Source organism: Coffea arabica, chromosome 7c (assembly GCF_036785885.1).
Source record: "Coffea arabica cultivar ET-39 chromosome 7c, Coffea Arabica ET-39 HiFi, whole genome shotgun sequence".
NCBI lineage: Eukaryota > Viridiplantae > Streptophyta > Magnoliopsida > Gentianales > Rubiaceae > Coffea > Coffea arabica.
The window spans coordinates 10,132,893-10,146,340 of NC_092322.1; the positions used below are offsets into that span (position 1 = coordinate 10,132,893).

At 34.7% G+C, this 13,448-nt stretch overlaps 1 protein-coding gene across 4 annotated transcripts; it reads left to right on the plus strand.

Moving 5' to 3' along the window:
- The first annotated feature begins 8,382 nt into the window (after window positions 1-8,382).
- On the plus strand, window positions 8,383-12,259 carry LOC113698366 (uncharacterized). 4 transcript variants are annotated; one of them, XM_072057731.1, is made up of 5 exons: window positions 8,383-8,995; window positions 9,692-9,989; window positions 10,702-10,752; window positions 11,226-11,394; window positions 11,480-11,920. In XM_072057731.1, the coding sequence occupies exons 1-5, from the start codon at window positions 8,679-8,681 to the stop codon at window positions 11,527-11,529; spliced, it is 885 nt and encodes a 294-aa protein (XP_071913832.1). In that variant the 5' UTR covers window positions 8,383-8,678; the 3' UTR covers window positions 11,530-11,920. The 4 variants fall into 4 exon arrangements, with proteins under 4 accessions (XP_071913832.1, XP_071913833.1, XP_027073959.1 ...); XM_072057732.1 differs by lacking the exon at window positions 11,480-11,920 and adding an exon at window positions 10,936-10,976 and having other exon boundaries at window positions 8,384-8,995; window positions 11,226-11,355; XM_027218156.2 differs by having other exon boundaries at window positions 8,388-8,995; window positions 11,226-11,663; window positions 11,820-12,259.
- The last annotated feature ends 1,189 nt before the right edge of the window (window positions 12,260-13,448 follow it).

Here is a 13,448-nt window from a genome sequence, read left to right on the forward strand (position 1 = left end):
TTTTCAGTGAATTGTCATTAATTTTTCTACTTTTTTCTTTCATGAAGAAAGTGGATTTTCATTCCGCACGTACTGGGACTTCTACCATTTATTTCCATGAAACCCATTCCGTGTACAAGCATTGTTAATTTTCCCTAGTACATGAAGCAACTAGTAATAAGGGTTTTGTGCACAAATGATAATAACATGTCACGTTCTCCTATCCCTCTTGCAGAATTTCCCAAGGACAATTAAGGGGTTTTCTTTGGGTACTTATTTGAAGCTTTGTTTAACCAGGTTGATCTTGAGCAACTAGTGCAGGGAACATCTCGAAGTAAGTGAATATTTCTCCAAATCTTTGTGGGGCCAAAAAGGTTGCTTCATTGATCTTACTTGGCTAATTAAGTGAAGAATATAATGAATCAGTGGTTAAGCATATTCGATAAGTCAGTATATATAATGAAGATGAATTTTCTGTTGCTAGTGTTTACATGCAAATAAATAAATGTTGATTTCATATTAGAATGGCCGATCAAGGAATGCCTGAGCAACTTCCTGGGGATTGGATCGCCATTCAATACCAGAAACCAAAACCCTTCAGACGTGGTTTTGTGATGAAGATAAGAACCACGAGGATTAGCAGGTTCCACAACTATGGAGAACTAGAGCTGTATCTGTACGAAAAATGTGGTGGAGGACATCGTACTTATCCAGGTGGCGCAGACTACCCAGACATTACGTACACCAAGCATAGTGATCCGTACAATGATGAGAATAACATTGAGCGTAGGCTGAGGAGCGAGCCATGGGAGGATTTTGCTGCAACCGTTTATCATATTCTCATCAGGAGGGTTGAGGCTTAAAAGTTCCAGCAGCATGCCAATCAATAATGCTTTCGGTGTTTATGATCAGACGACGATTTTTAAGGGCTTTCTTTATCATTTCCCGGAACCCGGATGCGTTCGTGTAATGTAAAATACTATGCTTTTCAGTTCTAGCGCCTGGTTTATATGGAATAATTTTTGGCTCAAAGCACATTGAAGGAAATTTTGTTCGTGGTCTGCTATTACTAGTACTGGTACTAATACTTTTATCAAACATTACTTTATTTGATTTCAACTGGAAACGCTTCTGTGTTTTTTGGTGGTTCACTGCATTAAAAGATCAAGTTTGCCCCACATCCTGAATAATATGCTTAATGTGTGGTGAAAGTGGATAAAAAACGAGGTTGACATCATGGTGGTGACGATAAAGTGCTCACTGCTGCCTGCTAATTTAGTGCTTAAATGTTGTGGGCATGCATTTAAACGATGTGGGGGTAAACTTGCTTTGAAACCGTGTGGGTTTGGCTGTGTGAATGGGGTTTCTTCTTTCACTTTTCCTCTTTCTGCTATTAGGATCTTTCTCCTACAACAAAAAGTACATCGATCTTCATGTCAATTCCACTGTCTTTTGTTTGCTTGGTGAAAGGGATCTTGATTTCTCAATCTCTTCCCATAATTGATTCATTACTTATGATGGAGCGTCTGGTCCCAAAGGGAGGGATTGTTATAATATCAATAGATCACGAATGACGCACATCCCCGCCAAGGATTATTACATGATAAAATTGGTAGCCATCAATTTGTTTAAATACTGCATCAATAATCCTAATGTATATGTGATTTTTTATATATATATAGGTAGGAAGAAATTAGCTAGTCTTTTGCCATTAAGTTCAAGGGATCTCAGTAATAATGTAACTTTGAACTTTTTTTCCCCTAAACCATTCCTTCTTTACACCCAATCAATAAATAAGTAATTAAGCTTATCCGCTATAAGCAGTATTAAACTATTTTAGCAAACCAACTATGGGGAACCAAAAAAAAAAAAAAAAAAAAAGCAGAGAGCATGTGCAAGAAAAGTAGGAATGGTGACAAGAATAGCTAGTACTAAGATTAGGATGCAGTAGAAAGAGAAACATGACAATGTCGACATACTAAGATTAGGATGCAGTCAAAAGAGAAACATTATACGTGTTGATCAGAAGAATAACGCATATGATATAATTGTAAAAAAACATAATTTTAGTTCCAGAGATGTTTGTTTCCTTTCTTCACTCACGTTCATTAGATAATTAACTGGATCTTCAGAGAAGTATAGACTCATTAATTAACTGGATCTTAATTAAAGATAGATCCTCTTCCTAGCTATTTCTGGTGGAACAAACTTAAATTCATTAATTTGTCTCTTAGCTTCACTATTAAATTTCATAAGCCTTGTTGAAGAACATCTTGGCATATAAGGCCAGGGATTTGTCTTAATAATTGGACCGTCTTCAGCTCATGAATGCCAACATTCTTTAATTTACGCATAGATATTAATGTGACCCGAGTTTTCTTAAATGCAACATTATCTATCAATTTTGATTCTTTTAAGACTTTTTTTTTTTTTTTTAAAGAAACGAGAACAAGAAGATGCATTAGATTCATCAAAAGTGTTTACAAGTCACCATTTATACATATACTTTTGTAGCCAAGGCAAAAGATAGTCAGGGGGCTAACAAAAACCATATATACATCCTACTATATCAAAAGGCAGTTCCAATGCATGCATGCATGGATAATGCGCCTGTTGCAAAGTTACATTCTCCAGATGGCAACTGGGTTGTAGAGTTTAATTATCATTTCGTGGCAGTCCTTCACAAGGTTGCTTTTCCTTGGACATTTTTTTTTTTTTGTCAGCAACGATACATTTGTATAATCTACTCTATCCTAATTTAGGGAGGAGGGGAAACTTAAGGAGGCTGTGGTAGAAGGTCAGTGGATATACAGATCCAACTAGACCAAGAGAAAGCAAATGTATCTACTCTATCCTAATCTAGAGAGGAGGAAAAGCTTAAGGATATACAGATCCAATAGACCAAGAGAGAGCAAATGTATCCACTCTATCCTAATCTAGAGAGGAGGAAAAGCTTAAGGAGGCTGTGGTAGAAGGTCAGTGGATATACAGATCCAATTAGATTAAAAGAGTGTTTTGCCACAACTCTTAGATTTTTTTCGCTGCAGATGAGGTTTGAACCCTCACATACAGTCTAAGAAGGGACTTAAACCCCTCCCTAGTGGCCACTGATCCATTGGCCAGTGGTTATTGCTTTTCCTTGGACTTGCTCTGAGCTTTCCTGCATGTAGCATTAACAACAATCTTTCCGTCAGAATGCATGAAGAGCTCATCAATTTTGAATGTCAGAGCCAAAAGCAGTCCTGCTCCAATATCGCACACGACTCGGCCACGAAGTCACAGTCGCACACAACTCTGTCAATTTTGTCGCTGTTTCTAGGGTTGAGCAATATTGGTATGTACCGAATTCGTGGCCGATTTCAAATTTAATTTAGTAATTTGAAATCAGATATTTGGTATTTGATACAAAATCGATATTTATCAAATTTATTGAATTCTAATATAGTATGAAATAGATAATAAGATTTTCAATTTGGTAATAATCGATTTCAAATTTAAATTCGGTAAAATAAAATAGGGCATCATATTACTACATTTGAATATCAAATTTGCTATATACTATTAATATATATTATATAGGTTAAGCCTATATACTATTTATATATTATATAGGTAAAGGCTATTAGTTGTAAATAGTAGATACTATCATCATATACCTATAATAATATTTAATTATGTACAATATGCTATTATAGTATTTGTAATATAACCATAATAGTACACTAACAATATTACTTATTGATTTATACATAAATAGATTAATAAGTATAAGTATAGTACTAAATATTAAACATAATTAGTAATTTGACATCAGTTTATAATTCATGTTTGAATTATTGAATATTTGAATATTTAACTTCAGTCTTTATAACCACTAATCACTAATTTTGTTTAAGCATAGACAACTAAAACAATGCATATGAATTTCATGTCAACATGCTAGTGTATTATCTTTCACCATTAAAAGCAATCAAGTCATTTGCAAATTAAGCATTTAAGCAATATAAGAAAATAAGAATAAATGTGTAAGTGTGATGCATTACATAATTTACAAGTTAATCTCATTTTATAAATAAGTGTATAAGTGAACACAATTACACGAGTGATTTAACAAATGTATTACATAATTTACATGGTAATCTCATTTTATAAATAAACGTATAATTGTATAAGTAAACACAACTGCACAAGTGATTTAACAAAGTTAATTTACATGTTATTGACTTATTGCAGTTTTTTCCCATTTAATTCGGTTATCCCGTTTTCATTACCAATACCGAATTGAATTCAAAATTGAAATGAATTCGGTTAGCTCCAATTCGGAATTGAAATAGGCTTAAGATTTTATAGGTCAAATAACCGAATTTACCGAATTGGATGCATCAAATTACTGAATTTGCACCGGATGCTTACCCCAAGCTGTTTCATTCTCTCCAAGCCTGGCCATGCTACACATAGCTAATGGCCACTTGCAAGCATCCAAAGGCAGCAATTTGTGTAACAATAGTCTAACAACAATTGCAGTAATATTATTGTTTATTGTTTTTTTTGGGAAAGATAACAAATTGTTTATTTGTAAATTTAGGTGTGTTTTTAAATATGAGAACTTTTATCTTTCTTCATCTAAATAAGGAAAAGATATTAGTGCCTTCAACTTCTAAATATGAGTGTATTCTTAAATATAAGTCTAATTTTTTCCCCTTCAAAAAATGATAAATTGTAACCGCCTTTAAAAGTGAAGAAACGTAATCTAAAATATATATCAGACCCATTCTTCAGCATTATATGTGTTGACTGGTTTATCTGAATAAATGCATTTATGGTGGCCCATGGCCAGTAAATAACTGTTCTATTATTTATTAGTTTATTCTTCCTATACATAAATGTTGAATGTTGGAGAGCATCCATTTATCTAGCTCCATTGAGACATACACGACAAATATCTAAATATTCCATGGCGCATCTGGATTTCTCTTCCAATTAACAATACGTCAATTTTACAATGCTCAAGAGAAACGTGACCACTAAGAACCAGATGCCCATCAGACATGCATATATCAGCTAGCTTACCCTAGGTGTTGAATGAGGTTCAAGATTTGTCGGATAAGGCTTGCATTACTTGCAGGTTGAATTTTGAAATTAAAGCATAATAGTGCATTGACTATTATATTTTTTGAATTTTCTTAATCTCTAATTTGAGTTGTGCAGATTAAAAGTGAGGCATGATTTGGATAGAGTTGAATTACTTATGAAGTTTTCTTGCAAAAGAAAATTGATTGAGGACTATGAGAATGGCGGGTTACTAGATTACTAGCCACTGAGAAGATTACAGAAATGATGGAAATTAATGTGGCTTTGCTTGATGTGAGCAAATATATGCCCATTCTATTTGCTCAAGTTATGAGTATAACATAATTATTGTTTTTTGAATCTATTCTAACTTTACTTTGAGTTGTGCAGACTAGTATTCACTGAAAAGTATGACCTGATGTGAAGGTACTTGAAATATTTTTTGATATTTTTGCAAAAGCAAAGATAACCATGGAGTTTTTTGAGAATGGCTTCTAGTGCATCACTAGACTACTGGCCATGGATAAATTAAAAAATAACATATGAGTAAATATACGCCTACACTATTTGGCAAAAATATATGGATGAGAAATTTTCTCATTGAAGATTGGTTCCATGTATTTGGACCACTAAGAGATTATTTGGAAAAATTCGAGAATATCATATCTTTGTTATTTTATTTGTGTTGAAAAAATAAATCTCAAGCTTGAGTCAAGGATATGATACACACCGAGGGGGATAAGACAAAAGTCTAATATATGTTAAAAATCACCTATGAGGATACAACCACCTAGGGACTGGAGATCCCAAGAACTAGGTCGGAGACAAACGAATCATAGAGTGATTTGGTTGATTAATATGCACTACTTTGATTATATTGTCTGTCCCTATGATGTAAGTGCATTTGTGATCCTATAACGATAAGTGAGGTTGGGATTTTTTTTCCCTTAATGAGTTCTATAGCCCTTATGGGTGGGATGTCTAAGTCATAGGAGCATCCTTGATAGACTCGCCTATATGAGTGTGGAAGTAGGGCCGCTTCCTATTAGAATTTGGGCTGGTTCTCTAGAGCACTCATGAAAATCGGGATAAAGCACAAGGCCATAAATGTGCTGGCTTATGAAACCTATTTGAGAACACTGAAAGGTTCATGTGTGTGATACGATTTCACATGCCCTCAAGTAGTCATTGTTTAAAGGCTAAGTCCACTTTGACTCTAGCACGGGAATTGTGGAGCACTAAGTGAAGGTTTAAAGGCATTGCCACCTTCATTATGCATGAATTTTTAATCTTTGCCCTATTAAGTGTTAAGTTTTGAATATTATATTTTTTATTAAAATAAGTGGGGGATTGTTGGATATTTTAATAAAAAAATATCACATATTTATTTTGAATTTCAAATGCAATGAGTTACAAATTTTGAAATGAATTTTCAGTTACAATATCACCATTAAAAATGCAACTTATGAGATTTATGTCTTGCTTTTGTAACTTATGTAATGATTAGGTTTTATTAAATCATTTAGCAAATTTTTTTTACCGTTATACTTTTCAATTTGTAACTGAAATATGAGGTGTTAATTCCTATTAGTGTTGGTATTTTAATATTCCTAATTTCTTAGCCTATATATAAGGCATCTATCAACCAAACCAAATATATACTTTGCTATCTCTATACTACCTTCTATTTTTCCTCAACTACTATAAGAGTTTATAGGGCAAAGAACAGTGTTAGTGTGAGGTTTCTGTCTTGCTCCAATAGTGTAGATTGGAGTAGACTACAGTGTGCAAAAGGCTGAGCTGTTGTATCCTGGAGGCGACGTGCTGAGACCTACTACACCGGAGGATACTCCGTAGGGGCACGAATCGTCTTAAAGAGAGCGACCTAGTCCGCGCCTCAATCCATGCCAAATCAACATATTTATGGTACAAATTATTTGCATTTTTAATGCAAGATTAAGGTATGAATTTTTGTTAATTTATTTGTTAAATTTTATTAGAGAAATTATTGTGACTTATATGATTTATTTTGGTCTAGAACCAACAAGATTTGAGTTAAAGTACAACTATTAATGATACATCTTAAGCCAACAAAAAAAAAAAAATCCCAATTTGAACTCAGCGACAACTTGAATCTATTACCTAAAATTGATTGCAGAAATAAAATAGAAGAGACATAAAATTGGTAGAAGTAGGATCTGAAGTGATTGGACAGAATTCTTATACTTTTTCCTGCAGTAACAACTGACAAGAAAACAATGAAATACTCAGCAATTATTACAAGAAAAGCATGGTTTAAAAGATCAATGACGGGGATCGGAGGAGATTAAGAATAAAATATTAAGTAGTAGTACAAAAGTAACAATTTTGAAAAACTTTAAGCAGTGCTAATTAAAGATCAGTTAATTTCAAAGATTCAGAAAAGAAGGTTGAAGCAAGAAAAGGACAAAGCAAAAATAACAAAACATAAAAAGGACCAAGCGTGCAAGTAGAGAATCTATTTGAGTTATCCCAACTTTATTGTCCCCACAAAACAATCAGCCACCGCCCCCCAGCTAGAATTGGATCTCAAGTTTGTAGTCTCTTGAGATATTGACAAAACTTCAATCCTATTTAATATCTCAACGGCTTTTCTTTTAAAAATCCATAGCCAAAAAAAAAAAAAAAAAAACTACAATGATCTGGATCTGCAAGAAGAAAACAGAAATCCCTCTGAATGCAAGTCCATCTGCATGAACAAGGAGTTGAATGAGCCAATACAAGTTGGCTCAGTTGGCAATGACGGACTACTTTCTCGTAAAAGATTGTGTGTTCGAATCTCACTATTGATGTGAGGGCTGTGTTGGTGGGTGATCTGTAAGTACCTCTATAAGCGACCTATAGTCCCGAAGGCTTGCGCTGACTTGTGGTGGTGATCGGAACCGAACCCATCCAAACTTTCTTTTTTACCAAAAAAAAAATTAAATGAACATATTAGAAATAAAATTACTCTGATTGACTAATACATAATTCAAAGGGTGATTTGTTTCTCCGATTGACTAATACATTATTCAAAGGATGAACGCAGAGCTGATTGTAAGATAGACAACAGCACTTCAATTTTAGAGCTTCCAAAGAAACGCAATACTAAGAACCAAATGTTCAATGTTGAAAAATCCTGGGTAGTCCAGCCCAACCATCCTTCAATAGCAATTCGTCTACGGTATTAACAAACCCAAAAACATTGGGCCACCATTTCACCCAAAATTATTAATAATATTAATGATAAGGCCATATGTACAAAATAAAGAACAAAAAATTAGACAAACCAAACTCCAATCTTCCGACAAAACATTTTGCTTACGCAACTGCTGTTGCATCTTCGTAGTTTTTTTTTTTTTTTTTTTGAAGGAAATGCTGCATCTTCGTTTAAAACACAGCAATAATAATGAGATGGGGAGTTGTAAAGCATGAATAATAGCTTAATTAGCCTTTCTGATATGGGAGAAAGATGGAGTACTTATTAGTTGCATCTTGCTACTAGAAACTTTTGCTAGGCTCCGGGATTGAGAACAACAACAGAAGATTGCTAGTTTAAAATTCTATTCCAACAGTAGAGAAAAGGCAAAAGAGCGAGAAAAAGAACGAGTATGCAATGCATGAAGCTTCTCTGGTTCTCATCTATTCCTTCACAGCTGTATAAACCACTAGATCCTGAGCCCGATAACCCATTGAAATTTAACCCCAAAGTTCAACTTCTGCGTAGCTCAAAACCCTGTAATGCCGCAAAAACTGATGAAAATGAAAATGGCCAGAATTCAGTAAAGACTCTACCTTTACCTTGCCATGTGAAATCCATCACAAGCACATCAAACCCATTTGTGAAGCATTGTTTAAAGCTTCGCCAGAGCTCTTCTTATCGCCACTCTCATGGCTCAGTTATTCTGGTGGGCTCTACTCCTATAAGGTCTCTTCGCTTTCTATCTCTGTATCGCTATATTGCTCAGTTTTCTTGAACATTTGTTAATCTTGGTTCATTATGAAGTAAGATTTATGTACTGGAATGTTTGCTAATTGTGTTTCTACAGGATTTTGTTTCTTGTTTTTGATATGTCTTGTGAGTGTTTGTACAAATGCTTGTGTTAGTGTGTGACAGTTTGTGGTTTGCATTGGGATGGTCAGCAAAGGGGTGAAATTTTAGTGATTGCAGTTAACAATTTAAGATTAATGATTTTACTGACTATCGCAGATGTCTCTCTAAGTAAGGAAAATCCTGGCAGAGGTATCATTCTGCAATTCTACTGCTATGTAATGCCGTGGGGAATCACTTAATTCATAGATGTTTATTTTCTATGATCAAAGCTATGACTTGAGATTCTAGTGAAAAGTAAAGGAATCAATATGAATGCAACTTGAGTGGAAAACAACTCCAATTTTAGGGAAAAGATGAGGAAACCAGTTTTGTGCAGGGCTTGAGAAATAAATAGGAGGCTTTAGGTGGAGGTGTGAATAATAGTTCAAGTAGAACTCCGGTTAAACTTGATAATGAATGCTTACTGCATGCTCAAAAGATCATCATTGATGCCTCGTGCTTAGCTCTTTTTCCTCTGATTTTGTTATTTCTACTGCAGAGTATTTAGTTGATTGTTATAAACTTTTGCAGGGAGCTATACAGATTTCAAAACAAAATTGAAGATGGACTTGCTGCAATAGAATGCTTACTTGTGCTTGATAACACTAATGTTCCTGAATACTTGAATAATCAGTCAATTCGACATGTCAATGTTAGTTCACTGGTGATGAAGAAACTTTCTGGGCTGCAATCAACTGATTCCATTGACATGGTTGCGCTAATAAGAATTCCCTCAACATTTCAAAGCATTGGTAGTTATCTGAAAGAAGAAGATTGTCATAAATGGTTCCCATCTCCTTATCGGATATTAGTCCTAGATGGAGTTCAGGTTATTCTCCTAACAATTACTGTTCTTACCATTTCTATTTGTTCATTTTTTTCTTGGTGAGAGAAATCCTTCCAGATCACCCTTTTCATGGTGGATTCAGGTCATCAATAGTCTCCTAGTTTTGAAGTTATATTACACCCCAAATTCTTTCTAATCAAAGAATTCAAGGCACCAGTGTCAACAGCCTACACGAAGGGGATGCAGATGATGTGCCCATCTTGCTCCCTTAATTTTTTTAAAAAGGTTTACCACAACATTGATTCTTTGTCTAGTACTATCTTGCACCAGTAAAGTGGATCTGCCAATTGATCTTAGTAAGAAAACCAAATTGCATAACCTAGACAGCCATGTAAAAGAAAACCCTGGACCATCTTGATCCCATAAGCCTTTAGCATTTTGATTTATAAATGCTACAATAATAGTCGCTTACTGCTTCAGAAGAAAGACAAGCCAAACTATCTTGGATCTAGACTATTTCAGTTTTCAACAGAACTTATTTCTATGTCATAGTGTCATTTAAGTTCCTGGGGTCCTTACCAATAGACAGTGCTTATGGTAGGAAATGCAAATAACTTAGTTGGAAGTTCCAGATCTTGAATGTATTTTGGGGAAACCAATTATAATTCAGGCTATCAATAGTTCTTGCTGCTTGTATACTAGCTCCTTTTGGATTGTCTGCGAATCACAAGCTCATGATGACTGTTCATTGCAGGACCCTGGTAATCTTGGCACGCTTCTTAGGTCAGCTATGGCCTTTAGATGGGTAAGGAAGATTGTACCTTTTTAGATAATAAATGCTTCTGGCCTTCCTTTCTTGTAATAAAATCATGAAAATGCAATCTGCATCTAGCGCTTTTCATGATGTCTTGTAGAATGTTTGTCTCTGGTTAAAAGTAGCTTTTGACGGCATGATGCTTATTAACCTAATGACCTTTTGTTCGTCAAGGTTTCATCTTTGTGACAAGCCCAAGCTGTTTATGAACAAAAGTACTCCCTCTGCTGCAGAAGTTGTTGCCTTGATAAGTTGTATTGTGCATTGATCCAGAACTGAACTTCCTTTCAGTGTTCTTATATCTCTTTGGTTATAAGAAGATGTAATTAGCAACAAGTCTGTCACATATTACACATGTTCTCATCATTCTCTTCCTCTCTCTCTCTCGTTCTCACACACACACACACACACACATTATTCTGGAGAGAATTAAAAGAAACTGATGTAATTGCTCATTTCAATAGGATGGTGTGTTCTTACTTTCTGACTGTTGTGATCCATTCAATGATAAAGCCCTACGAGCAAGTCGAGGAGCCTCCTTTCAGCTTCCTATAGTTTCTGGTGGTTGGACACATTTAGATGCTCTAAGAAGAGTTTTTCACATGACGATTGTGGCTGGCCATCCTGCAAAAGGTGCGGAAGCAAAACCAGTTTCTTGCCTTTCTCAAGACTATGCAAACTCTTTAGTTGAAACTCCTTTATGCCTCGTTTTGGGCAGTGAAGGAAATGGTCTTTCTGAAACAAGTAAACAAGAATGCGAGCTTGTAAGCATTCCAATGGCAGGGGAGTTTGAGTCTCTCAATGTTTCAGTAGCTGGTGGGATATTCCTCTACATGTTACAGCCCAGGAAGATTTAATCTTGTTTCCTTGTGTAAAACGGGCGTTACTGAAGCGATTCAGAGGTACTATTGACTGGTTTTTGTAGGCATTGTCACACACAAAAACAACCAACAAAAACATATCCATTCTGAAGTAGAACCTGATTGAGAAAGGCACTTGCTGGTGGTTTAACATGACTAACAATAACTAACTTCATTTCCCCTTTCATTGTATGGCAGTGGAGTACATTGCATCACCATCTGATTTTCTCAGCTGTTTCCAGACCAACGGCAGCACAACTACGAAAAAAACAACCATTTCGTATCCTTCTCTGAAGAAATACATACAGTTGGCATACTTGTAGCTTGTCAGATTTGGTTGAGGATTCCAACTTAGAAATAGAAAAGAGGAAGAGTCAGGATAGCGTTTGTTTAAATTTGAGGAGTTTCATTATTAGTTTTTACATTGTCAAGCATGGCACAGGGATAATTGATGGTTTTTAGAAAGGGATAATTTCAAAAACCTCCCATGATGTTTCTCATAATATCACTTAAACTTCCTTAGATTTTCAAAATCTCACCTATGTCCATTGATTTGATATTTTTTGTAACATTTTAGCTCCTTTGGAGCAAAGGATAATTTCAGAAACCTCTCTCAAGATTTCTGACAATTTCATCTAGTACCCTTCAAATTTCAATATTACACCTACTTTCTATGGTCCTACAAAATGACCATAATAATCTTACCATAATAATGTTGTTCATGCAATTAAACAATTCGCTCCTAATCTTGTTCATATGAATGCATCATATAATTAGACATTTAATGAAAACAAAAATAATATTCACTCGTGGAATAACCAATTATGTCCTAAACACAATTTTAACGTATTACAAGTTAATTTTAACTTTGCTTGGAGGATCTGAAGACGTAAATTGAAGGTGAGCGTAAGGATAGGGCTGGTATTGGTATTCTAACATTTGAGAGATACGATGTTATATTAATGCGGTTATTAAAATTTTTTGAGTTTAACAGTGTTGATTTTTTTTTTTTTTTAAACTTAGATTGAGATTTTAGAATTTAGGGATTGAACGTAATAGTCCTCCAACCTTCGATCTCTGCAATTTTAATTACTTCGTAGATCGGACATGAAAATTCGTATTACCAGTTTGATTGCTTTTGTCTGAATATGTGAAACTTAATTTCATAATTCATTTTACTTTTGTTTGTTTAGCAGTGTGACATTGGTCTTTAACTTGGCATTCAAAGCTGAAAAATGCATGCAGAGTTTAGCACTTGATTGGATTGAAGCACTTGTTTATCGAACTTCCTGACCCGATCGATTATCTTAATTTTCACGCAATTTGTGTGCTAGTTAGATGCAGAGAGCGTAAAATTCAGATGTTGTTTGTGAACATCCACAAATTTCTCCTTTTTATTATTATCAATTTGTATATGAAAAATGAATAATGCGTATTACTTTTATGTCTAAGTGTATTTATTGGGTTCAGAGTAATTAAGCATTTTTTTTAAATTTTTTTTAACCTCCCGCCTCTCCTAATATCCTTCCCACCTCTAATTATCAGGTTTAGAATTTGTGCCTAGACTCAGGATTTGCACTCTGAATATGAAAAATATGACAGGCAGTAAGAACCCTCCCCTGTCTACTAAACCAACCCCGGTGAATAGTGTAAGTTTCTACTAAACCAACCCCAGTGAATAGTGTAATTAAGCTTAAAACACACGTAAAAGATTATGAGTGTAAAACTGACAACAAACAAACAGGTGTAAGACCAAAAAGAAAAGAACAAACCAAAAATAACAGGATAGATTACCGTGTCCTCTACTAGAGTTTGTCGTAATTAGGA

Coding starts and splice junctions, on each gene's coding strand:
- LOC113698366 (XM_027218156.2), top strand. CDS start 8,679: ATGCAATGCATGAAGCTTCTCTGGTTCTCATCTATTCCTTCACAGCTG. Junction 9,990..10,701: donor TAGTCCTAGATGGAGTTCAG/GTTATTCTCCTA, acceptor TGTTCATTGCAG/GACCCTGGTAATCTTGGCAC. Junction 10,753..11,225: donor CAGCTATGGCCTTTAGATGG/GTAAGGAAGATT, acceptor TCATTTCAATAG/GATGGTGTGTTCTTACTTTC.